General features: G+C 36.1%; 1 protein-coding gene across 1 annotated transcript; it reads right to left on the bottom strand.

Moving 5' to 3' along the window:
- On the bottom strand, nucleotides 1-27,227 carry LOC144375132 (cytochrome P450 3A9-like). Its single transcript, XM_078038693.1, has 13 exons — nucleotides 27,096-27,227; nucleotides 24,400-24,493; nucleotides 21,596-21,648; nucleotides 19,484-19,583; nucleotides 15,604-15,717; nucleotides 15,087-15,175; nucleotides 12,446-12,594; nucleotides 7,552-7,679; nucleotides 6,349-6,415; nucleotides 3,440-3,600; nucleotides 2,987-3,213; nucleotides 763-925; nucleotides 1-433 (listed from the first exon to the last, which is right to left on the bottom strand). The coding sequence occupies exons 1-13, from the start codon at nucleotides 27,164-27,166 to the stop codon at nucleotides 344-346; spliced, it is 1,506 nt and encodes a 501-aa protein (XP_077894819.1). The 5' UTR covers nucleotides 27,167-27,227; the 3' UTR covers nucleotides 1-343.

Genomic DNA, 27,227 nt, shown 5'->3' with positions numbered 1-27,227 from the left:
TTTTGAGTTACTGAATCAGTGTTTAAGAATTTATAAGGGCAGATATGAAGAGGTGAGGGTGCAGAGGTGGGTGGATAGAATTCCTCCAAAACCAGAGAGGCTGAGTTTTCATATCTGTCACACAGATGGTCACCTCCTTTCCATCAAACAACACATAATTCTTTGCACAGACAATGAACAAGCCCAGAAAAGGTCCAGCCTCCTAGTAACTCAAGAGCATCATCCACCCATAAATCTATTTTCAAGACCAATTTTTTATTTATAGAGAAAATCAATATGTCTTTTCTTCTGAGATACATCTTCTTTGAAGAACATAGCAGAGATTTTCAGGGAGATTTAGACTCTACTTTCCAGGCTCATCTCTTGACACAACCTTTAGAACAATGGGTTTTTCTGGTTGAAGAAATGGTTTCTTGCTTAATTTCAGAGGAATCTGCAAACATTAAGCAAGTATATTTAGATGTAGTAAATGAAACTCGAACAACAGAAAGAATCGGAAAAAGTACATTTCAGACAATAAAGCTATACAAACAAGTAAAAAATACTTTCAGCCTCTTGTGTCTGGGATTCCTTAGCTACCTGATCTTTAATCTCTTGTTTTTTATAAAGCCACAGATATAGAGCTCTAAAACTGAAGAAGCCTAACATTGCACAAGTGTCTCAAAAGAGAGTCTTTGAGTGAGCAGATACTTTTCTTTAAATAGGTTCCTCAACTAAATGTAACTACCCACAAGACCTTACTTTTTCATAAAGTGTCCTGACCTGTGTTTCCTTGCAAGGATGGAAGAAGAAGTTCTTCAGTAATCTGATGAGAGCAAGTTTCATGCTCATGAGAGCAAACCTCATGCCAATGCAGTTTCTGGATCCATTTCCAAAGGGCTTGTATATGTAAGGATTGATGTTCTCCTTGTTCTTCTTACTGAACCTAATTTCACAATAGTAGATGAAAATAAGTTATTGAGACATAAATCTATGAAACCTACATAATTGGGGTTGTCTCCTAAACATTCATAAGCAGCAAAGCACAGGATTCTTTTGTGGAATGGTCACTGAAATCCTTCTGTGACTTTTCTTATAAGAATTGAAACCTACAGAACTTTCATTCTCCTTACACTAGAGGAGCTCTCTGTCTTGTTAAGATGTGATGAATGCTATTTAAAAGAAAATATGTCTTTAAGTACTGAAATTATATTCAGGATTGTGATCCATACACACTCTTTAAAAAATTAGAAAATGAGCATATAAATGAAGCAAAGTGTGTTCCTACCATAACTTCCACTCCTGCATTTCATATTTTTATTGATGAAGGAGGAGAAAATTCTCCCACCATGATTACCTCTCTTCTCTATACTCCTTTTTATCTGGATCTTATTGTCTCCCTTCCTTCCTCTCTCCCTTCTTTTACACAATTCCTCTCTTCCTCTACCTCCTCCTCATTCATCTATTTTCTCCTTCTCCTTCTGTTTCTGCCTCTCTCTCCATAGAATATTATCATTGTCTTCTGAGTCTGTCTCATAAGGTTAGAAATAATATCTGGAATGTTGAACCCAGTTTGTATTTAAATTGAGCCCTAGTTTTTTGATTACTTTAAGGAGAAAGTGTTGATTTGGAGAAAGTGATAATGACATTGTGATTTTTTTTAATGTATTCTTATATATTTGAGAACATTTTGGCAAATTTATAGGTGATTATGAATCAAAGTAATATGGAATCTATTGGAGGGTTTGTGGTGTGTGGAGGGTCCGATGAGGTTGGTTGATAATTGTTTGAGCAGATGATGAGCAGATGCGGAAGCATGGAAAGCGTTTTCCAAACTACTGTCTGTAGATTATGCTTGTGTGTATGTCAAGAGTCCTCTATACCACACATATTTGTAATTTTCCTCATCCTGGTCTAGTCCCTGATGCACTTTAAGCATGTAGTATCTTATCATGCCTCAGTGAATCAAAGAGATGTGTAATCTCTGATTTTGTATCTGTGAAGTTCAAAAGTTGGAAGTGCTGAAATTGGAGGAAACTGGTATTGAGGAACTCATAACCAACAAGACAAGGTCACTCTAATCAAGAAGTGTAACATTAGGGGCCAAGAGTAGTCTTGATCCCATGCCACTGGACCCCCCAGACACTACCCTGAAAACTTTCTTTATTTTGCTCCTCAGTACAACAACAGGAAAACAGTAACTCTTTCCAGAGTGCAAACTGTGAGGTTGGATCAAAATTTTCAGAAGACCAAGGTCAAGGATCAAAATTTTCAGAAGACCAAGGTCAAGACATATTTAAGGATGAATATCTCAGGTGTCTTGGGGGCAGGTTACTTGGCTTTGAAAAAGTCATCAAATGTGGATAGTATGAAGAGCTGGCCCAGAACACTCCAGAGACAAAACTCTGAGGATCTGAGCTCTCTCCATCCTCAGTGAGGCTGCTTAAACTATCTGGGTGGGGGGTGGTTCTTAGGCCTTAACTTTTATTTAACAATTGTGCTGGAGGAACCAGGAAGCAATGTTTAATCAAGTGGAAGATAGCAGTGCTTCCTAAAGCTGGTAGAAAATTCAAGGAGCTATAGTGAACAGGACAAAAATCCTAAAATGATTAAAAAAGATAAGCATCTAAAATAAGAGACTGGTCAAGTGGCAGAAAGGTTTATAGATTACTGTTAAATAAAATAAAAAACAGTTTAACATCAAATGAAATGTGATAGCATTTCAGTCCTTAAAAACTACACATTTATATAAAAATTTCCATACTGAATTAATCACATTAATAATAGATAGGGCTTATCTTGATGTTCTAGGGCCTTAAATGGCTATAGTCATTTATTTTTTCTAATGTTTGTCTTCTAAAACAATTACCACTTTGTAAAAGACTTCTTAAAATTTTCTTAAAACAAGAAAATTTTAAAATCACATGTATGCCATCTGCACTAAAAGTCCTCAGAACATGTGTGAAACAGCCTCTTATGGTGGATTTTTTTCTCAGGAGCCCTGTACCTTTCAGGGTAGAACTTTTCAGGTTCTGGCCAGTACGTGGAGTTTTGATGAAGACTATATGTTGGTATAGCCACGATTGTTCCTTTGGGAATGCGCACCCCATTGAGTTCAACATCTTTTTTACAGACTCTCACAATTCTCTCAATAATTGGATACAATCTGAGAGTTTCATTCACCACCATGTCCAGATACTTTATCTCAAATAGTACATCATATGTAACAGGTGCCTGACAAGAAAGAAATTTTTTGTAAATTAAGATTTGGAAATAACTTAAAACTTTGTTGACACAGTACACTGATGTTTTCAGAGCTCCTCAAATAACTCATATTGGTAAAATACCATAGCATTTGCAAAGTATTTAATAACCATCATAATTTTAGAACTGCCCAATAACACACTGAGATGCCCAGAGATTTTAACTCTCCTCTCCCCTCCAGGTGCCATTCACTCACCTTATTTGGCAAAGTCTCATCAATCTCCTGCTGAAGCTTCTTCTGGACATCAGGGTGGGTGGCCAGTAGATACATAATAAATGAAAGAGTGTTGCTAGTGGTGTCATACTCAGCCAAATTAAAGATAATAGACTGGGCTGCAATCTCCAGATCAGATAGACCTAAAAGGAGAGGAAAGACAATTTAGTCTAAGCATGTACATGCACACTTTACAGTTCACATGAACATAAATCAGAATGATGATCCAAAATCCAATGAGGAAAAACTGGAAGAGCAATTCATAATGTTCCTCATTCTGCCACCCCCCACCACGAACACAACTGGGTGATTTCAAGAGACAGTATGGATGTCAAACAAACAGTATTTTTCAACTGTGCCTTGCATATCATGAACGTTATTTAGCTATAAATAGTGGGTAGCACTCTTCCCCTGGGAAAAAAATAAACTTACTCTATCTAGAATGTAGTTTGAAGAACCTTGAAAGCATTTGCAATACTGGCGTCTTTGCAGGGAAAATAAAGGCCATAATTGACAGAACTATACTGAGCCACAGAGAAATTTTTCTACACAAACTGTGGTCCATGGACCAGCAGCATCAAAAGCTTCAAGGAGCTTATTAGAAACACAGAGTTTCAAGCTACTAAACTGAAATCTGAACTTCCATGAGATGTAGTCAACTCTGTTCACAAACTAGCCTAAGAATCATCAGGTAATAGAAGACCTGGGGCACCAGTTTTCAAATTGGATGATCTCAGGGTGTGCAGAAACTATACAGAGAAAAATAACCCAGAAGAGTAGTGATTAACCAGAGCCTAATGAGTGGTATTAAAATCACACAAGAAAGAATGTGTTGATACAGGGCATTAGGCAGAAGCCATAGGATGATGGGGTTCAGTGAGTGAAATTAACATTGCTTATCAATCTTGGGCTGAATGTCATCTTTCTTAGTACACATCCCCTCTATTTGCTGAACTTCATAATCATCAAACAGCCTTTGTGATAGAAGGTGTTGTTTCTCTTGACTTTTCTCCTAAAATGTCACATTCAAGTATTCATCTCATTGATTGGAGAAATGATTAGAATTTGTTGATACTCAAATACCTGAACGAAATATGGTATACATTCCAACCATGTAATTCATAACAAAAAATAATACAAAAATACAAAATGAGTGTGAGAAAGATCTACATGGAATTCTAGCTTACAGAAGCTTTCTATGATGCTATTGTGGGAAAACTCAAACCGAATTTTCCCCACTACTGGCATAAACCCAATGATACTAAAATGAAATTGGAGTATAAACTTAAGTTACACTTAAGTTAGTGGTAGCCACTAACCATATGTGTCTATCTAAATTTAAATTTTAATGAATTAAATCTAAATAACAATAGAAAGTACACTTCTTCAGTAACATTACCTACATGCCAAAAGCTACATAGCCACGTATCCAGTGCTTACTGTATGAACAATACTTATATTTAGTACTTCATTCAACACAGAAAGTTGTAGTGGAATCAGGGAGAGGATTACTGTTTCAACCATGTATATGGACTCACATAGAAATATTTATATTGCTCAGTCTGCACTAATATATTTTATTTTCATATCTCTGTTCAGAGAAACGATCTCAAAGAAACTACAGTAGTAATGGTCACATTACACTTCCAGATTTTGGTTTCTAATACCATCTCTCACTTAAAAAAGCCAGGGCTTCTAGAAAAAATGGGTGATTCCAGGCCTGATCAAAGGATATAGACAAGGAACCTAGAGTTTCTTGCACCAGAAAGCAAGAATGTTCTCCCAAAACAATCTGAGAAAACATATGCAATACTGTGTATGTTTCTACAATGTGGATATATATCATTATATAGGAATCAAAACTGATAGAATGTACAAACTCAAGAACTCTTATGTTCACCTATGAACTTAGGGGTAAGGTGACTTATCTGTGATGGTTCATTGATTGTGGCAAATATATCATTTTGGTGAGGGACCTTTGTAATGGGGAAACAGATGAATTTCGAGAAAAAAATGGATATGGGAAATTTCTATGCCTTCTTCTCAGTTTTGTTATGAACCTAAACTGCTATAAAATATAGTCAATTTTATCAATCAAAATATAAGATGAGGAAGAGAAGAGGGACGAGGAACAGAAAGAGAAGGGATAAGTTGTTAAAAGACTTAAGCCCAAGAGAATTTGACCATCAAAATAAAAAATGATAGCAAGAGAATAAATTCATAGTATATAACATCATACTGACATAAATAAGAATGGAACTCTCTGACAATCTAATACCAACTCATAAATGTACAGTAGACAATAGAATGATAAAGACAGCAGTTTGTAAACATCATAATTCAAATGCTTTATATCAAAAATCATTCATGTATGATAAAACTAGTTGGTGAAAGTATGCTGAGGAATAGGATATTTACACAGTATCGGAGGTTTCCCCCACAACATTCTTATGAATTACATGGGAAAAGTTAATCTTAATATCAGATGAAGCTAGTAAACACATTTTCACCCAGTACTGCCATTGACCCTCACCACTACTGGAACAGTGAACCTCCTGATTGGATGTACAAATGCAAATATCCAGGCAGAGGTTCTGATTCAGTGTATCTGAATGAGGCTTCAAATCATCATTTGTTCTGATGTTGATGGTAAAAAGACAACAGACTAACTTCATGACTGAAATGCTTTTTCCTAGTTTCCCTTCAATTTTTGAGCCTTGTTACATCTGTATGATTCTAGACAGTACATGTGGGCACCATTTGCAATATCCAAATGTGTATCTTCCTGCAATTTGGTGGAAATCTATTTTCTCTAGAAAATGTGTATATTTTCAGGATAATTTGCTTATTTGAATTTCCGTGTCAATGGACCATGAAACATTCTTGGTTACCTTGGTAGGGCTCCTTGTCTTGGGAATTCTGGGAATCAATCATTAACTGGAGAAAATCAATGTGGTTCTGGAATTAGAAATGGAAATGGGAATGACAAAATCAGTCATAAAGTCAGAAGTACATCTTGAATGTAGCATTTCACCTCCCTTCTTAGAATATGGGTCCTTTAAGTCCAGAAGTCTGGCTAGGGTTACACAACCCACAAGTGAAAAAAATATGCATGTATAAACCATGGAAAACAGGATATTTTCCTGAGAGAAATCCAGCTATGGTGTCCAATATCTGTTGGTCTTTGCTCCCCATAATGCTGAGTTTGTCTCCTTTTCCTGTCATACTTGCTTGACCAGGAAGTGGTCTTGGACTTCAATTCTTTTATTTTTCCTTAATTCTTATTCAATGACCACACTGAATACACTTGGTAGTTTCAAAGATGATTACTAGCTTTTGTTTGTGTATCATCAAATCCTCCACCCATTAGGTACATGATTCAATCTTCAGTCACACTTGGGGATGTCTGTCCTGCCTCCCTGACCTGGAGACATTCTTGTGCTGACCTCCAGGCAAAGCAGAAGGCAAACCTGGGTTATCATATTACCTTGATGGTAACTGAAGAGCACGGCCTGATTGTGGACAGGAAAAGACTCAGATTTAACATACACATACTTCACCAGGTGCCCAATAGGACCTTCCTTTGAAGAATGTGCCAATTAAGATGTAAAGGGCTTGGAATTGTAATGATTGTTCACCAGTTTAAGATTTGGGGAATACTTTTAACAGTAAAATCATTTTGAAATACGATTTTTATTTTGACAGTTTACTGAATGAGAGGGAAATGATAAGGTTTTTATTTGAATGATATTTTTTTCAAGACATAACATCATGTCTATTATTGTATCAAAAATTTTCAATCTTACTCATTATCAGTTTGACTTTTTTAAATTTGATCTTCATTCTAACCAAAATGTAAAAATTCTCCAGTGCAAATCTTAAAGTATTCCATCAACTTTAAAAAATGTACAGAGAGGGACTGGGGAATGAAGCTCAGTGATTCAGTATTTGCCTAGCATACATGAGACCTTGGATTCAATCCCCAGCACCACTTACAAAATTACATGTACATTTGTATATGCACAAGTCAGATGTACACAGCAAATAAATGATCAAAAAGCGAACATTGTCATGTCACCACCACCAGGTTTTACCTTTTCTTTATTTTCTAGGGGTTTTTGTTTCACCTTCATTACAGAATTTTTAAAAAAATCCAGAGCACTTTTTGAAAACCTGTAGACATTTAATGCTTGAAACACTGGTCTAAGGAATGGAAATATCACTAGAAAAAAAGTGAAAGAAAAAATAAAGAGAAACCTTGATGAAAAGGCAACATCCCAGGAGCATTGATTATTTTATAAAAAATACAGAAGAGAAAAATCATCAGTTTCCTCCAGCAGAAGCCATTGCCTCTGTGGCCAGTACCTGGTGTCTGGTTCATGGCTGAGCAAGGGCATTTCATACATGGGGTTGCAGCCACCATAGCAGGAGATCAGTGGCCCCATCAATGCCACTGGACTGATAAAAGGAAGAGGATTAAATTCCCTGGCTCCTTACCCTTTTGTGTATTGGAATAGGGTCTCTGGGTAAAACAGTTTATACTCTGTGCTATAATTAATTATGCATTCAAGGAAAAGTAGGCAGGATAGGTACAAGTTGACCTATGTTTCTCAGCTGTCAAGAACTGAAACCAGAAATCAATAACAGATGGAAAATCAGGAAACTCAGACAAAAATACAAATTAACTATAAAACTTCCAGACACAACTGTCAAGCATGAAAGATGGAATCCAAAAGCAACTAGAAGTTGTTTTTTAGGTGAATTAAGGTGATGACATGTTATATCACACTTAGGAGAAGTAGCAAAAGCAGCGCTCATAAACATATAGCTACAGATGTATAGGTTTTATAAAAGATAGTTCTCAAGTCAATAGTCTAAGTTAAATCATAAAATGGTGAAAAGAGGAAATTAAACAAAAGGGAAGCATAAGAAAGAAAATCATAAAACTCAAGTTGAAACAAATGAAATAGAAAAGAAATAAAATCGACAAAAACAAAAGGTGTGTATATGTCACCTTACCCCTTTGAAAATGTCATAAAAATCACCAAACCATTAGCCAGATTGACCAAGAAATACAAAGGCATAACAGTTTCATATGATATTTCCTTCAATATGTACTAGAAATGGGCATCTGGATCAGAAGGTATATCTACTTTTATTTATTTTGGAGTCCTTCACACTCTTTTCCAGAATTGTGTACATTTCTACCTACAGTATGTAAGAGAATTTTTTCTCCACATCTAACTAGCATTTGTTATTTTTTCATTCATTCTTTCTTTTTTTGATAATGGTCATTCTAACCAGGGTGAGATGATGCCTTATTGTAGTTTTTATTTGCATTTCCCTTACACCAAGTGATATTGAATAGTTTTTTCATGTATTTTTAAGTCATTTTTTTTGAGAAATAACTATGTGGAGAATTTTTCTATATTTAAACTGGATTACTTGGGTATTTGGCCATTATGTTTTTAAAAATTTGTTATATTATGAAAATATATATCATTTATATATGTAATACTTTATAGATATATAAAACATATTTTATATTAATATATTTTTTCTATATGATTGGAACATCTGTACATCCAGATTTATTTCTATATTATTCTGAATACCTGATATGTGCATTAAATCTAGGTATCCATCAATGCATGGATAAAGAAAGTGATATATATATATTATTTATTATATATTATAATATAAAATTTATGTATTTATAATATATATTAAAATAAAAAATATATATACCCACACATACATATATGCCCAATGGAACATTCATCCATAAAGAAGAATGAAATTCTGTATTTTGTAGCTAAAAGTGGATGGAATTAGAGGACATTCAGCTTATGAACTAAACTAGACACATCAGTACAAGTACCACATGTTTTTTCTCATATGTGGAAGGTAAAAATATTTGACCTGAATGTATAATAGTGATTATTAAAGGTTGGAAAGGGCTATGGCAGAAGGTGGATAAAGAAAGGCTCTATTTCATTTGTGTATGCTGTGTATATGTGTTGAGACATCACATGGAACTCCATTTATTTGCATAACTCATACATGTTAATGAAAAAATAAAATAAATATTAAAAAAGAAATGAATAGCAAGAGAAATGAAAAAAGAATTTATTACTACCATTGGAGAAGGATTATGAAAGAATTCTAACAATTTGCTTGTTCACATATATTTGTGCAGAAAATCCTAAAAGACACAAACTACAGAAATTGATTGAGAAGTAAATATACAACATGAATAAACTTGTAAAATGTAACATGATTGCATTAGTAATAGAAAATTATTCACAAATACAAGCCCAGATCTTGATTGTTTTAATAGTAGATTCTAAAAAATACAGAACTTATACCAATTTTTCAAAAACACTTCCAAAATTAAAAGAGCATTTCTGAATATACTCTAAAAGACCAGTATTACCCTAATACTAATACCAAGCAAAGACAACACAGGAAGTGGTTGTGTAATACACCAAATCCATGAAATAAAAAAGTCAACACAGAGGATTATTTCAATTGATGCAGAAAAAAACATTTGATAAAATCAAAACCAACATTCCCCGTGGAAAAATAATTCTCAAAATCATTCTTTTGTGATAAAACCCTCAGCAAATTAGGACTAGGATGAAATTTTGTAAATCTGATAAATGATATCTATGAAAATTTGTAGCTTAATAATGTAATAGTTTTACCCCAAATCAAGAACATGACAAGCATCCCTCTCTCACCACTTCTCTTGGGATACTGTAAGTAATAAAAAGTTCACCAGCATTTTATGATACAAGATCAGTACACCAAAATAAACTGCATTTCTCTACACTGTGATAAGCAACCCAAAAGAAAAACTAAGAAATTAAAAAATAATTCTATATTCAATGACATTAAGAAGAATAAAATACATAGGAATCAATTTAACAAAGGTGCAAGACAAGCACAATAATAACTACAAAATATTGTTGAAATAAAAGAAAGAGGATCTACATGACTAGGAAAAACATCTCAGGTTTGTGGATCAGAAAACTTAATATTGTTTAAATGGCAATAGTACTGAAATTGATTTGCAGATTCTAATGTACTTTGTAACAGAATCTTAGCTGGCTCCTTTGAGGAATTGGCAAGTTGATTTAAAATTCACATAGAATTCAAAGGAACACAGAATAGCTAAAATAATGTTGAAAATGAGATTGAAGTTGTAGGACTCACATTTCTTGATTTAAAAACCCACTCCAAAGCAAAAATAAAATGTGGTCCTACAAGATGGGTAAACATATAGATAAATGGAATAGGATTTAGAGTCCAGAAATAAACCCACATGTCTATGGACCATGGAATTTTGAGAAAGGTGCCCTGGCCATTGAACAGGGCAGACACTCTTCAAAAAATGGTGCTGGAACAACTACATAGCCACATGCAAAAGAATAACATGTTGTCCTCACCTGGCCCTGAATGTTAAACTTAAATTAAAATCATTGGGCTACCTTAATATCAGAGCTAAACTACAATTTTTAGTAGTAAACAATAAAAAGTATGTAAGTCAATATGGTTTCAATCAATTCTTATATTTGATACTTGGAGCACAAACAATAAAAGAAAATGATTTAAATATTAAGTTTCCAAGACCTGTTCAGTTTCTAACATTTATATAAATGACATCAAATTGCATGCATCTACTATCAATTGCTTTTCTTTTGTGAACACTACAGCTTTAATATTAATACATTTTAAGATTTTGAAATCCAGCTCATTCATTTTAATGGTTGGGATATGGAATACCTTCCATGATAGGAATAAACTGCAAAAAACTAAAAACTTTGTGCTTTAAAGGACACTATCAAGAAAGTAAATAGATATTTATAGAATAGGAAAAGCTTGTTTCAAATCATAATCTGATAAGAAACTGTGTAAGGAATATATGAAGAAGTATTTTTTCAAATAAATTATTTAGAAATTATTTTTTCTTTTATTTTTAATTTGTTCCAATTAGTTATACATGACAGTAGAATGTATTTTGACACATTGTACACAAATGGAGCACAAGATTTCCTTCCTCTGGTTGTACATGGTACAGAATCACACCAGTAAAATTCTTAAGCCTCAAAACAAAAATACAAATACTTCAGGTAATTGTGGGGAAAGATATGGATAGACATTCTTTAAAATAATGAATCTGAATTATCTTTCCTATGTACATAGATGAACACCTCATAGTGAATCTCCACATCATGTACCTCCACAAGCCTGCCATCCTAATTAGAATAAGGTATACTTTATGTTTTTATAAATATGTGATGTATATCTGAAAAGAACAAATAAAAAAGTGATTAACATTGCTTGTTATCAGTAACCAACAGGAAAATACAAATCAAATCCACATAAGTTGACATCTCACATCCACTACAATGTCTAAAATAAGAGATGGAAACAGGAAGTGTTAGAAAATAAGTGAAGTAATTGGAACCCTCATACACTTTTGGTAAGAATATTAAATGGTACAGCTATTATGGAAAACACTGACAGAAGTACTTTGTAAGGCAGCAATTTCACTCCTGAGTATATACTCAGATGAAATTGAAAACTAGAGTTCACAAACAAGTTTCACACTAATGTTCATAATGGCACCATAAACATGAAATACTGATATATATTTTACTTGGAAACAAAATACTAAATGATATCACCTTACATCACAAAAGACCACATATTGTATGTCCCCATTTTTATAATGTATGCATCATATGCAAGGCTAAAGAAATAGAAAATACAGTAGTGTTTGTTTAGCATAAACCATTTTGAAAGCTGACAGTTAAAAGATAATGAGTTTTCTGAGTTTTGACAATGGTGAGGGCTGCACATATCATTTATCATCCTAAAAATTATGGAGTTTTACATTGTAAGGAATCATATAGTATGTAAATAATATCTTAATGAAGTTGTTATTTTAAAAGAAAAAAAAAGAAACGGTGATCCACATACTAATTATAAGAAAAATTTGATGGAAGACATCTGAACCAATGGCTTTCTTGGCTTTTTTCACAAATGGATCTTGTGCATTGTTGAGGGAATTGACATTAACTCCAAAAGATGTGCTAACGATCACGTCCATGCTGTAGCTCCCCAAAATTCTGAGTAGAAAAAGAAATGTAAAATTTCAATCTGTACTGCTTTACTCTCCTACTACACATGCTGGAAGAAGTGATATGAGCACATTCACAAACCGTCAGAAATATCTGTTGATCAAATGACTAGTCCATGCTCCTATCAAATGCCGTGAGGCAGCTGCCCCTGTGCCAGGGGAGTTAGGGATACTAGGGTAGTGAGCTCAAGGAGTTCAGTCACAGAGACAGACACCCATAATCAGATAAATTACCTCAGTGAGTGGAGCGCAGAAGATAAAAGATGATTAAGTATGGAGCTTCAGCAAAACCAAGGTGTTATAATTGACTCCTGGTAGGAGATCCAATATAAGTGACCTTGACCTAGGTCCTGCCTCAGCACAGTCTGTGCCCAGAGCTGATTCCTCTCTAGCACATCACATAAAAGCAACACCCTGTTCTGAGAGGCAGAAACATTGCCCCCCCTTCTCTGCACCCACTGCTACAGCTCCTGAGAGGTCCTGAACTTCAGGACCCAAAGTGGCCCCAAGGGCAGAATCTCACAAAAGGAAATGAGTAAGAATATCCTCAGTTAAAACATTGAAAATTTTCTCAAAATGTACTTGGATGATCTCACAACGTGGGGAACATATTCTCTCAGATTTCCCAAGACAGTATCTGCCGGGGTCCTGCCCTAGCGGGGTCCAGGGAGTCCTGAAGGATGAGTTGCGTCCGCGATAAGATGAGACAGGAGTCCTTCCCTCGAGCAATATCTAGAGAGAGAGCTAAAGCAGCTTTCTCTGCGTCCCCTTTTATTACAATTTTTCTCATCATTATAGATTCACAATACGTCATTAATTATATAATTTAAAACTTTGCCAAGACATGACATTTCCTTAACCATGATTGAGGGTACATTAATTTACATTTTTCCAGGATATGACCTTCAGTTATATAATTATTAAAAGTACAGAATCATTAATAAAATATGTCACTAATTTACTTTTGCAGATTTTCCCAAGATTTACTATTTTTCCCAAGATATGTTATTTTCTTATTAACTAATGTCAAACTACGTAACCAGACTCTAAGTCTCCTAACCAATCATTAACCTAAAGTACACTTGTACTTTATTTTTAATCTAAAATGCCCATCTAAAAATGTCCCTTTAAATATTATATTTAAAATATCCTAAAGTTTATGAATTATCCTTAAAACATATCAAAAACCTATACAACTAAAGACTTAAGAATTTCTAAACTTAAGAATCTAAATAAAATAATATTTCTAACATTATTCTAAAACTGTGTCTTATAAATCTATTTTAATTAATTCCTAAATTTATTCTCATAAAACTGTTTGAGCTGCTTTCTCAAAGAGTTTCTTTGTTTCTCAGTCAAGGAGCACTAGTTCTCATGACCTTTCAGAAGATGCTTGTTGTCTGTTATTAGGTTTGTCCACAATGTACTAAGATAGAAGAATAGCCTTCTACATTGTCCTTGATATGTTGGGTAGTAGGACACCCTCCAAGGCATGAACTACCTTTTATGTTCTAGCCATCTAAGATTTAATTTGTTTGGCATTTAACAAACTCATGCCTCCTGTGAGAAGCATATTCATGAAAATGCAAAGTCCCAATTACATAAAAAAAAGGGTCTCATGGTTTCGGTTACCCACCAACCAGCATGGCTTTGCCAGCATTCATCCTCACTGTGACCCTGTCAAGACAGTGGGAGAGCGGCTTTTCCAACACTTTTTCTCACTGTGACCCTGTCAAGCAGTGAGTGGGGGATCACCTTCACCAAGTATCAGTGGTTGTTCATGAGTCAAAATAACCCATTTTATATAACAAATGATATGGTAGTTGTAATCCATATCCTTTCAGGACCTTATCTCTGTTGAGACTGGAGGAACAAGTGGTGAGAATATTTCATATTTTGTATTTTGCTGATATTCTCAGTGCAACCATGAAGAGATTTGTTGTTCCATGGCCTGCATGGTATTTTTCTTTTTTAATTTTTTTTAAATATTTTTTTTTAGTTGTAGAGGACAGCATGCCTTTATTTTATCAGTTTATTTTTATGTGATGATGAGAATCAAACTCAGTGCCTTACACATGCTAGGCAAGTGTTCTGCCACTGAGCTACATCCCTAGCTCTGTGTTATATCTTTCTATCCCTGCTCAATAGGTACAAGAAACTTCCCCCCATCCAACATTCCCTAGGCTCTACCCTCAACTTCTGAGTGATTATGTTCTTCATTGTAAAATATGTGTTTTGACTTACATAATATCCACATTGACGATCAAGCAGATAAACTAATTCTGTTTTTGTACACAGATGTCCCAGCACCCTGCCTCATCCTAGGAGCCTCTCCTCCTTGTGTGGCCCATTGTGGTTGTGACAGCACACACTTACTTTTGTCTGGTCAGGGGGTAGCTCAACAGTGGTAATTTCAGTTCCCTGGCAGGGTGCTGGAAGGTCTTAAAACAGCTCAGAACCACAGAGCTGCCTGCTACTTACTCTTTCACAGTGACAGGCTTGCCTTTCTTCACTTCCTGGCTCAGGTACTTCACCAATGCTTCTCCATATTGGTTAATGATGGGGATCTTCTAAGCATAAAACACAACTTCACCCACAGTTAGAGGAGAATCGAGTCCCCGAGGCTCTGGTTTTCCCAGGATTATAAAGTATGAGATATTTATAATGAATAAAATAATATCTCTTCTAGATATAAAGACAATAGGTCATTTGAAATTTTTAATTAGTTCTTTTTATTTATCCATAAGAATAAGTTTCATTTTGACATAATTATAAAAGCATGGAAAAATAATTTGTTCTAACTCAGTCCCAATACTTCCCCTTTCTCTCCTCTCTTTCTTCCCTCTGTTCCCTTCTTTCTGATATTTACTTTTAGTTTTTTTTTATTAGAAATTTCAAACTTAGTGAAATATTCTTTGGAAAACGATGATGTTCTCACACATGTCCTATCCCCAAATCCTTATTTAAGTTTTTAACTAAAGTCCTCTTAGTTTATTACCTCCTTGAGTTTCCCACTGGAGAACACTGGCGACAGCAAGACTCGAAATCTCTTCCACTCTTCATCCCTTGCTGTAAATAGAGCTTTTTGCATAAATCCCAATGGCAAAACTACCTGAAGTTCACACAAAAAAAGACATTTTGTATGAGGTATGTTTTGGAAGTCTCCACATTGTAGAGAACTTGTTAAACAGGCATCAGTTTTTTTAATCAGTTATTTACTGAGTGTCTACTAGGGGGCTCTCCCTGTGTTAGATGCTCCATAAACTTTTATCCCAAATTCCTCTTCTCTTGTGAGGGTAGAGGGGGTACCCAGCCACCAGATGCATGTTCAGTATTTATATTACAGCTGCTGTGTAAATACAAAGACCCCTCATGGTAGGTAAACTGTTCTTCCAGGGTACAGAGAGCATTATGACCTAGGGCATCCTATACAGGCAGCACAGGAAAAAACTGATTGATGACAGTCATCCAGATAACCTTGGAAAACTAGGTTGCCTAGACCAGTTATGCTTTTCCATATATGTACAGCATAAATGTCTTGCAAGGGATGCCAGGATATAGCCACTTAAATATAGTATCTAATAACTTAAAATATTAGGAACTTCTTCTGAATTCTGAAAAAATTATGCAATTATATGGAAGCACTTTTGTTGAATCATCTCCCACTACACAAACATGGAGGGACAGAAGGAAAAGGAAAGATAATTATGTTTCCCAGCTTGAGACTGGCCTGTCAATCCAACCTGCTGGAAGCTGTCATTCAGCTTCCAACACTGTGTTTTATTTATAAAGGTACACATCCAGTTCTCATTCATGATGAAAGCTCAAAACACTAGGAAGAAAAAAAAAAACTTCTTCAATCTGAAACAGACTCTATATACTAAAAAACCCAAAACCAACAACAAAACCTTAAGGTAACATAACATTTACTGGTGAAATGGTGAATCTATTCTCCTAAGTTCAGGAAGAATGTATAGTTTTCTACTTTTATCATTCTTATCCAATATTACTATACTCTAAATTTGTACTGGAGCAATGGGACAATGTTTTTAAAAAGGCATAAAAATTGCAAATGAAAGAACCTGAAGTTACCCTGTCTTCAGGGGACAAAATTATCAATGTGAAAAATCTCAAAGAATATTTTAAAACTTCTAGAACTAATAAATAGGTTCACCAAGGTTGTAAGATACAGTATTAACATGCAAAAACAAGCTATATAAAAACAAGGGAAATGTAAAAAAAAAAACATTAAAAACACAATACTATTCACTGTCACTCCAAAGAAAATGAAACACATTAGGAACAGATATAAACACAAGTACAGGATTGCTATGCAGAAAAGTATAAAATGTTGATCAAAGATATTAAAGAAAATCTCAAGAAATGGAGAAGCATAACATGTATTGAAAGATTCAACCCAGAAAAGATACAGATTTTCTCCAAAGTAATCTATAGATTTGATTGAATTCTTATCAAAATCTCACCAAGTGGGTTTTTGCAGACAAACTTATTCTGAATTTGTATGAAAAATTAAAAAACCAACATAAATAAAGTGGGAGGCCTGGGGATGTGGCTCAAGCAGTAGCGCGCTTGCCTGACATGCATGCAGCCCAGATTTGATCCTCAGCACCACATACAAACATAACAGAAAATAAGGAGTTAAACAGTATGATAGTCTCTAATGCTAACTTAACACACCAGGAGACAGGAGTTTGAGAAGTCAGCTCAGCATTCTGAGGCTATGAATTCATCAGAAAAACCAACAAGCCAGAAGCAAAGACCAGTTCATTACAATAAAACCCACTGAGAGAGGCCACTAGTCTTCCCTGTTCTGATAATAATACTAGGGACTCCCCCAGATGAGGTGTCACATCTTTTTGAACTAAGGGGCAAATGCATGCATAGAAAAGTTAAGATGGTAACTTCTTTGTCTCTCTCTCTCTCTCTCTCTCTCTCTCTCTCTCTATATATATATATATATATATATATATATATATATATATATATATACTTGTAGATGGACACAATATTTTTATTTTATGTTTTTTATGTGGTGCAGGGGACTGAACCCAGCCCTTTACACATGTTAGGCAAGCACTGTACCACTGAACCACACAACCCTGGCCCCAAGATGATAACATATTTTTTCCTTTGCTTTATTAACATAGTCACCATCCCCCAAGGTTGGTACTTAAAGTGGTAATGAAACTCATTGCAAGAAAAAACACAATGGAGAGAAGAGCACAGGCACAACTAAAATAAAACAGAGTGAAAAATAGACACACCCTCTCAGCCCAAATGAATGCTTTGCAATGGTGTAAACAGAATGATCAGAGGGAGAACAGTCTTTCTAAAGATGGTACTGAAACAACTGGACAGCCACAGACCAACAAAACAAGACAACAACAACAAATGAACCCTCACCATGTTTTAAAATTAGTATTACATAGATCATAGGTTTTTATGTAAATTGTAAAGTCTATAACTTTTAGGAGAGAAACAAGAACAACATAAAAGTTAGAGGCAAATCTTTTCATGTATTAGCGTCCCCCATAAAAGACAATACTTGCTCTTATGGAGACGCTGTTAAGAGAAAAAGACAAGTGACCCATCAGGACTTGAAAAGACTAGCAAGAGGGAGCCTTGGGGATCACTATATCCCAAAAAAGCTGATGATTATATGGATTTATCCACAGCAGCAATTTTGCCCAAATGTACATAGGCTCTTATGTACACGGGCACATAAAACTGGTGAAATCTAAATAAGTTCTGTGGATTATATCAATGTCAATTTCTGGTTACTCTAATAACAGGAATAGACTACATTCAGAGATAAGTAATATGATATTCAAAGCATGTCAATTGGGAAAAACAGAAGAAAAGTTTTATGAAACTTCCTTGAACAGTTTTGGAGCTAATTTCTGTGAAGCTGTGATTACTCCAAGACACAAATTTAATCAATAAATATTTGTATTTTTAAAAATAACCTTAGCATACACTTCACAGAAAATGATATAAGCTCAATCAACAAATATATTAAAAGCTATTCATCATCTTTAGCAATCAGAGAAATGCAAATCAAAACCACTATCATGTCACTCCAGTCAGAATGGCAATTATTATGAAGATAAACAACAATAAATATTGGCGAGCATAGGGAGAAAGCAGCATACTCATACTTTGTTGGTAGGATTGCAAATTGATGCAGCCAATATGTAATGCAGTATGGAGATTCCTTGGAAATCTTGAAATGGAACCATTATTTGACCCAGCTATCCCTGCCTTTGGTTTATACCCAAAGGACTTAAAATCAGCATACTACAGGGACACAGCCTCATCAGTGTTTTATAGCAGCGCAATTCACTATAGCAAAACTGTGGAACCAACCTAGATCCTCTTCAGTGGATGAATGGATAAAAAGGGGGGGATATATTCCCAATGAAATTTTACTCCACAATAAAAGAGAATGCAATCATGATGTTTGTAGATAAATGGATGGCATTGGAAAAGATAATGCTAAGTGAAGTTAGCCCATCCACAAAAAAACAAATGCCAAATGTTTTCTCTGATATAAGAAAGCTGATTCATGATGGGTTAGGGAGGGGTTGAATGGGAGGAATGTATAAACTCTAGATAGGGCAGAGGGGTTAGAGAGAAAGGGAAGGGGCGGGGGTTAGCAAAAATGATGGAATGTGATACACATCATTATCCAAAGTACATGTGTGAAGACATGAATTGGTGTCAACATACTTTATATACAACCATAGATATGAAAAATTGTGTTATATATGTGTGATAAGAATTGTAATGCATTCTGCTGTAATTTATTTTTAAAAAATCAATTAAAAAAAAAGAAATTTAAAAAAATTAATGCTTACTGCCCTATTTGTAAAAACAGAATAACATTCTTTCACCAGCACTGTTTTGATCATCTCTGGATCCGTAATAACCAACACAGGCTGTTGACCATCATACAATCTGTGTTGGGAAAGAAGAGCTCATTAAACCTACTAAGACATATTCTTCAGTTAGAGCAACACCCAGGAATCCAAACTGATATTCCATAATCCGTATGCCTGACTGTAGAATGCACAGTGACACTAGATACAAGTTCAAGTTAGGTAATGACACACAAGAACATTCTGGACATATAAAAGATGAAGGTCATGTACCTGAAGCAGGGAAGGGATATTTAAAGATAAAGAAACTCTTTATAAGAAGAGCCTGGTCAGAGATGTCTAAATGGTGCGTACATGTTTTCTACCTCATTCTCTAATAATTTTGTATTTAAAAATATTTTATAATCAGTGCAGTTTTAATCTGCACTTCTCTAATTGGGAGATATGTTAAACATTTTTTCATATATTCATTGGTAATTTGTATTTCTTCTTTTGAGAAGGGTCTGCTCAGTCATTTTGCCCATTTATTGATTGGGTTATTTGTTTTGTTGGTGTTAAGCTTATTAATATTGTGAATATTAACACCATAAATGAAGTTCAGGGGGCAAAGATTTTATCCACTTCTGAAGGTTCTCTTTTTATGCTTTAATTGTTTCTTCTGATGTGAAAGTATATTAAATTAGAGAAAAATAGACAAGTAAATTATTAAGTTCTTACAAGTGCTTAAGATACAAGAGATGGCTAAGGTTGTATCAGTGGGGACTCAGCCCTGTGTGCTCTTTCCAATCAACAACATGGCCTTTATGAGCCATGCCAGTTAGGTAGGATGATGTGGCCAGCTCTGCTGTTTTGAGGACTTGATGAGAGACGATGAAGCGGGAGGAAGAGGCAAAGCCTTCTTCCACTTGCTTATAGAACACAATAACTACAATAATACCTCTGGAGCTGCTTTCATCAAGAATTATTAAGAAAATGGCTACTGAAATTAGCTGTTTTCACCCTAGCAGATTATGAAGTACATAAGCCCATGGAAACACAGTGGTTTAAAATGTACTGGAAGTCTATTCTTGAAAGTCAGTAGAATGAGGTAGGCAGAGAAATCCCTGTGTATACTTCTAGTGAAAACTCCTAATTGTCAGGGAAAAACAAATGAAATCTCCAAGACTTCACACTTGCAGAGAAAGTTAAAACAAAAGAAAGCAGAGGTCAAATCATTTCCCAATCTGTTCATCTCTGTCTCCTCTTTTCTTTCAAATGTACATAATAACCCCAAAATTTATATAAAGGTCACTTTTATTCAATGTGACAATCTTGAAAGTAGATTAAGCCATGCATGGTGAACATTTTAGGAAGGTCTGACTTAATGTCTCCTATGCAGTATTAAAGGCTCCTAATGAAGAAAAAAATGGAAAAGGGGGTAGAGGCTGGGCACTAGAGAGAAGGTGAGGCCAAGAGTTTTTGGGTCATCAGAGACTGAGAAAAGTCAAAAGTATGACATTCTTGTCCATGAACCATGACATCTGGTGAAATATGGGACTCTTGACAGGAGGAGGAGCCTCTAAAAGCTTTATGTAATCAATTCCCAGTAATAGCTCTGGGCTGGCATTGTCCTCTTGCCCTGGAGTGCCTCATTTAATAAGTCTACTCAAGGGAAGTTTCCAAAATACTCACCTGCTGGTAGCAGGCCTTCCCTGTCCCCCGGGGCCCAGCCCCCAATTCCTTGTTCTGCATGTCAATGTGGCCAGCTCACAAGGCCGTGACGCAGGTGGCCAGCTCACAAGGCCGTGATACAGGCTTGCAGTTTCCAGTTTATCTACCTCGAGCATATGTGTCTCTCGGAACAGCTTGACCTGTTCGAGCCTCCTGAAAGGGGACATGACGATAACCCAAGGACACAGTTATTACTCTTTTCTCCTCGCCTTTGAGTCATTTCCCCTGTTACAAAAGATATTTAAGGAGAACAAATTTGGCAATAAAGCGCACACATGCCTCCTCCTGGATGAAGAACCTTGGTGTCCTGTGATTTTTTTATTTTTTAACCTCAATGTCTCTCGCCGGACTCGGTTCCCGTTAGCCGGACGTGGCACTCACCCCCACATTTTCCCATACTTTTTATGACATTGGACATCATACTGCCAAAAACTCTGGGTGGAGAAACAAGAGAATTTATATTGTTATTTTGAAAATATTGAACCCTGCTTTTAATTCAGGAACCAATAATTAGAATCCCTTGAAATCAGACTGGAATATGGTCTATAACTGGCAGTTAGAGGGAAGCTCTTATTCTAAGTCATCCAAAGGCAAAGAAGAGAAAATAAATGGGATATTAGTGTTGAGAGCCACAGTTTAGTCGGAATGATGCCTGGCATTTTGCTGAAGGGAATGGTTAAAAGATGACCCTGCTCTGAGATTAGGGTGGCTCTGGGATTAGAGCGGATCCTGCTGCCTCTGGTGCTCACTACTTTTGAGTTCCCGTTGAGTTCTCTTGGGATTCAGAGAGAATTGACTGCGTGGAGCCCTGTGGAGGGAGTGTGTTCCTGGGAAGTGTATGTAGAGTGCTGGTGAGAGTTCCAGAATAAAGAGTTGCTGTTTGAACCTACAAGGCTTTGTGGCGGCTTGGTTAATTTGTGCCCAGCCAGACTGCAGCATATTAGAAAAGGGAATTTAGAGTCCATCTTGAATTTTCTTGAAGTATTGTACATATTGAAGAAATTATCCTCTTTTTTTTTTAGACAAGGTATTGCCATGTTTCCTATGAACCTTGAATTTGTGATTCTCTTACCTCAGCCTCCAGAGTGGTTGGGACTACAGGTGTGTGATATAGTTTCACTAATTGTCCTTGAGTATGAATATGAAGCAAGTCTAGTTTTCTGTATCATTTTCTCATGTGCATGGACTGTTTTGAAATCCTGCCAAATTTGAGTCATTCCCTCCACCTGGATGTGAAAAAATCAAAGCTGAGAAAAAGTGAGTGAGTTTCCCAGGGATATTCTCAAGGCCACTTCACTCATTCATCCCCAGATCTTTTTTCATTTCTCTCATGAATCTCCGTAGAATACTGGGGAAATGAGGAAGTTCAAGGCACCAGTCACCTCTAAGTTGACCATGTTGATGTGAGTAGTTTAGCTGACTATTTCACTACTGTGACTCTGACAAGAACCATGTAGAAAACTAAGATTTACTGGGCTCACATTTTCAGAGGTCTCAGTTCATGCATCGCTTCCTGTGTTGCTGTGGTCTGTGGTGAGGCAGAATAGCATTGCAGAAGAGTGTGAAGGAATAAAGCAGCTCAGGATGTGGCATTAGGAATCAGACAGAAACTCCACTAACCAGGGACAAAATGTATGCCCTGAAGCCAGGCCCCCAGTGACCCACCTCTTCCAACAATACCCTACCTGCTTACAGTTGCCCCCAATTAATCCTTACTGAGGAAATAGTATAGAGTAGATTAAGGATTTCACGATTCAATCACTTTATTTCTGAACTTTCTTACATTGCCTCATAGATGAGCTTCTGAGGGATACCAAGACCATAACAGTGATTCTCATGCATGTTGTGGAGTGAGAAAGAACAAGTAAGGATTGCCAAAATGGAGTCACCTTCTGTTTTTCCAGATCAAAGTGGAAAAGATGGAGAGATGCAACTCCTACCCATGGGAGTCAACAAATTAAGTACTTGCTCTAAGTTTTTTTTTCTAACACTTAAAAAGAAATCTTCCTATTGCTATATTTCAGGGATGATGTTTTCATGATGCACAGGGAGATCCCCAATTATGTGGATCTTACAGCCTGTCTAGTATACTGTTTATCTGGAAAGCGTAAATAGAAAATAATGCCTTTTCAGCAGGAATAGCAGAATGGAATTCTCAGGGTGTCAGGGGGCCTATAATTCTCAGGGGGGTCTATAATTATGCTCAGAATTATAGAATTAGAGTATGATAAACAAGCCTCAGTGTTTGAAAGAGATAATCTGAGCAGAGTGTAGCATTTTTTTCTGGCCTCTGGTTTTGAGCTCATAAATTTCTGTCAAGAGTCAGGCCCCGAGTCAGATATCTAAACGGGTTAATGACAAAGGCTTGATGAAAATTCACATTTCTTGTGGAACATGTTACCTTGTATTTAGTTTAAAAATTTAATTTTTTTTAAATCATGTGATTACTGTTCATTTCATATGTGATACTGCCTTTGTTAAAAAACAATACACATCTTGTGTTTAATTATGTGAAATCCATATACAAGGGCTAACTTATCTCATTCATACTTATTTGTTGCTAAGACTCACTGCTAGGGTGCTATCTTTGAATGATAAGAAGAAATGCAGAATGCTGTCGTTTCATCTGTTAAATTCTCCAAATATGTCACAGGAAGTAAAACTTGGGTGAAGCCATGGAAATAACCACAGGGTATTTACATATTAAAAAATTAAGTATGTGCAAATTGTCAACTTATGAATGCTTGGGGTACTTCAGAAATTGTAGTTTCATTTTTAATTTACAAAGGGACTCATGAGACCTTGCAAAGAATAGGAATGTTTGAAGGTGTTTACCATGCCCTCTTTCACAGATTTTTTGCTCAAATACTAAGCACAATATAATCGTCGTGGAAATGTGCACCGAGCAAGTTAAAAATCATTTTTATGAAAAATTCAAAGTCTGAACAACATCATGAAGATCAAATGCAGATGTACGAGAGATCCAAGCTGTTCCACTGAGGCTCTTGAAGAGTTGACATCAGAGCTCCAGGGAAAACCTGCCCATGCTCCAGGAGGGGCCTGAACATTGTTTCTCAAAGGATAAAAACTACTAAATTTCTCTTGAAGATAAACATTTTTATTGATGACACTAAACTGGCATTTGTACTCAGGAGATAAAATAGAGGGAGCTCAAGCACACTCACCTTGCGGTAGTACAGAAGAGTTCCAAATAAAGGCAAAGGTGTTGGCCCAGGTATTCCCAGCTTCTTAAATAGCCCATGAGAGTAGGTTCCATATCTATAAAGTGAAATAGAAAGCCGGGTCACCCTGATTGTCATTCTATAGATGAGGTCCTGACCAGTCTCTGACTTAGAAACTGGACCAGGCAGTGAGATAGGTAACATGTCAGTGATACATAACAACAAAAACTCCAACTGGCACATTCTGTTTTCCAACACCACTTAGAGATAACTTCCTGCCACAAGAGGCACAATGATTTGGTAAAAGAACTTGAGTCTTCATTGCCCCAATAACTGGGTTTGTTCTTAATAAACATTCCCAGCCTTGACTGCGCCTGAGAAGGTCAGGCTGGCATTCTGCCAGGGCATCACAGTTGCTATGTGTATTTGGTATGTTAACCTTTCCTTAACGTAGAGATTCCTAGTAAAAAAGGGCCAATGCTTTGACATGCCTTTCATTATGAGATTTTGAGTAACCAAATCCATTCAAGCACACAGTGTCCACTGAGAACCTATGGTAACATTATTTTTTGCAATTTGGTCATAAACCTTTCATACTTTTCCTTCTTTCTATGCCATGTCTCTGGTTCAGCATTCAGCCCTTCTTTAAATTTGACTTCACATGGATATTTGGAAGCAGTCATAGTATTCTTATTTCTGTTGAATGACAAATGTGACATTTAAGAAAACTGGGACTTCCATTGGCTTTATACCAACGTGAGCTAAGTTGAGTGTCACCCAAGTCCATTGTCAGACAATCTAAGTGACTTGAGCAAGAAGGAAGGCTGAGTTTCCTTAGACTCTTAGTGCTACTGTGAGGAATAAATGACTGAGGAATCATCTCCAGGCCATTCCTCCTCTCATTGAGTCTGATCCTCCAACTGGTGATGCTCAGATGGCAGCATAGATTTAGGCATGCTCATGTTTACCAAGGCAGTCAATCATAAAATAAATTTTTGTATTGCCTCTATACATCAACTCTCCTTGTATGAAAACCCACAAAGGCTGGTGCTTCCTTGGGCTAGCCAACCTGCAACACAGATGTGTCATGTTCACATCCCCATGCCTGAGGGTTCTGGATCCTAAAATCTTCACCCCTATCAGCATTGATAATAGATGAAAGACTAGGTAAAGGAAAAATGGTGAACAAGAGATTCCTGGCAGCTACTTCAATCACGAAACAACCAGTCTTGCAAAATTGCCCCATAGTAGCACAGAAGAGAAAAGTCTGGCATGTTTAAATAGCTCAACATGCCCAGCAATTCCTTTTAACTACATAGAAGGTGACCTTCCAAATTTTAGTTACAGTCCTGATGACAGAGCAGACAATATGCAACATAAAATAAGAATCCATAATGTGTTCCAGACAGTTGAATAAGAACTTGCTGCTTCTTTGGAGGAGAATTTTTAAGGCAGTATAGTTTTCACATACTCTGTACAAATCCTGTGATTACATACAGTAAAATTAAACTACATTGATTCACTAGAGAATGTCTGCAGAGAGAGGATTATGTTGCCACAACACCCTGAATTAGTAGTACCTTTTCTTTCAGACAATAAAAGACAGATCTATATTTTCATTTTCCATGCTATTTTGATTCCTTATTTTTAAGAGTGAAATTGAGACAAATGTCAGATGTGACCTGTGTGGAATCTCTCCTACCCACAATCAAAATAACCTCTTTCCCTCTGTTTCATGATGTCAGGATCCCATTAGTAAAAGCAATTTCCCTACTAGATGATATTCATTCATGCGTTTATGTTGGAGTGTAAAGGAAAAGAAGTAAAGCCAATTTGGCTTTGTGATGTTGTTCACGCTGCTAGACTGTTTCATATTGAGGGATAATAAGTCTCTTTACTGATGCTAATATCTCAGAGAGAGCAAAAATAATAGAAAAGGAAAGAATAAAACTTATTAAAATTTCTGTCAGGTATTCTCTGCTCTAGACACTTATCATTTACAAGAAAACAGTTCTGTGAATTTCAGGGTGAAATAATTGAGTTTTACAAGAGAGGAAAGTGCCAGGAGAAAAAGAGGGAATTGTGCAGTCAACCTTCCAGGGAGTCTGAGGGGAAATTGGTGTGTTATATAGAGGGTGCTGGGGGCAAGAGGGGGCAGGAGTCACCACATGCACAGGGGATAGTCCTCTTGCATGTCTTCTGCAATAGGCAGAAATCCAAGAAGATAAAGAGACAAAACCCAAGTAAACTGGTTTTCCCCAGAATTCCCTAAGTTTGAAAGGGAGTGAGGTTCCCACTGCATGTGATAATAGTTATTAATTATCTGTATATGCTGAATTCTGGTTTATTCCTCTAGGTGAAACACAGAGCCAATCAGATAACCCCCAGAAACAAATCTCAACACCAATTTCCCTATCCACAAGAACTCACCATTTGTTCAGCAGTTCTGTCTTCTGAATTTTTTTTCTACTATGTGGGCTTTTTTGCCAAAAATGTGTCAATTTGTAATTCAGTGAGGCCAATTTATGTGTTAGGAAAGGAGATGGGGCCAGGCATGCTCAATAGAAACTTTTTAAGTGTTTATAGAAATTTCAATTCCATGATCTCTTTTGATCTTTCAAATAGACAAAGAAAAGAGGAACATGATTAGGTCCCCACCTCCAGGGTAACAGTGGAGAGGAGACTGGACAGCTACTCACAGATATAGGAGCACCAGGAAGATAGCCAGGAGGACCCAGGTCTCTATGGAAGAATTGGAGATCAGATCCATCACCACTTTTCTTCAGCAGTTCTGTCTTCTTAATTGTTTTTTTTTTTTTTTTTTTTTTTTG

This window comes from Ictidomys tridecemlineatus, chromosome 2 (genome assembly GCF_052094955.1).
Source record: "Ictidomys tridecemlineatus isolate mIctTri1 chromosome 2, mIctTri1.hap1, whole genome shotgun sequence".
NCBI lineage: Eukaryota > Metazoa > Chordata > Mammalia > Rodentia > Sciuridae > Ictidomys > Ictidomys tridecemlineatus.
This window is presented reverse-complemented; position numbering and strand designations above follow the sequence as displayed.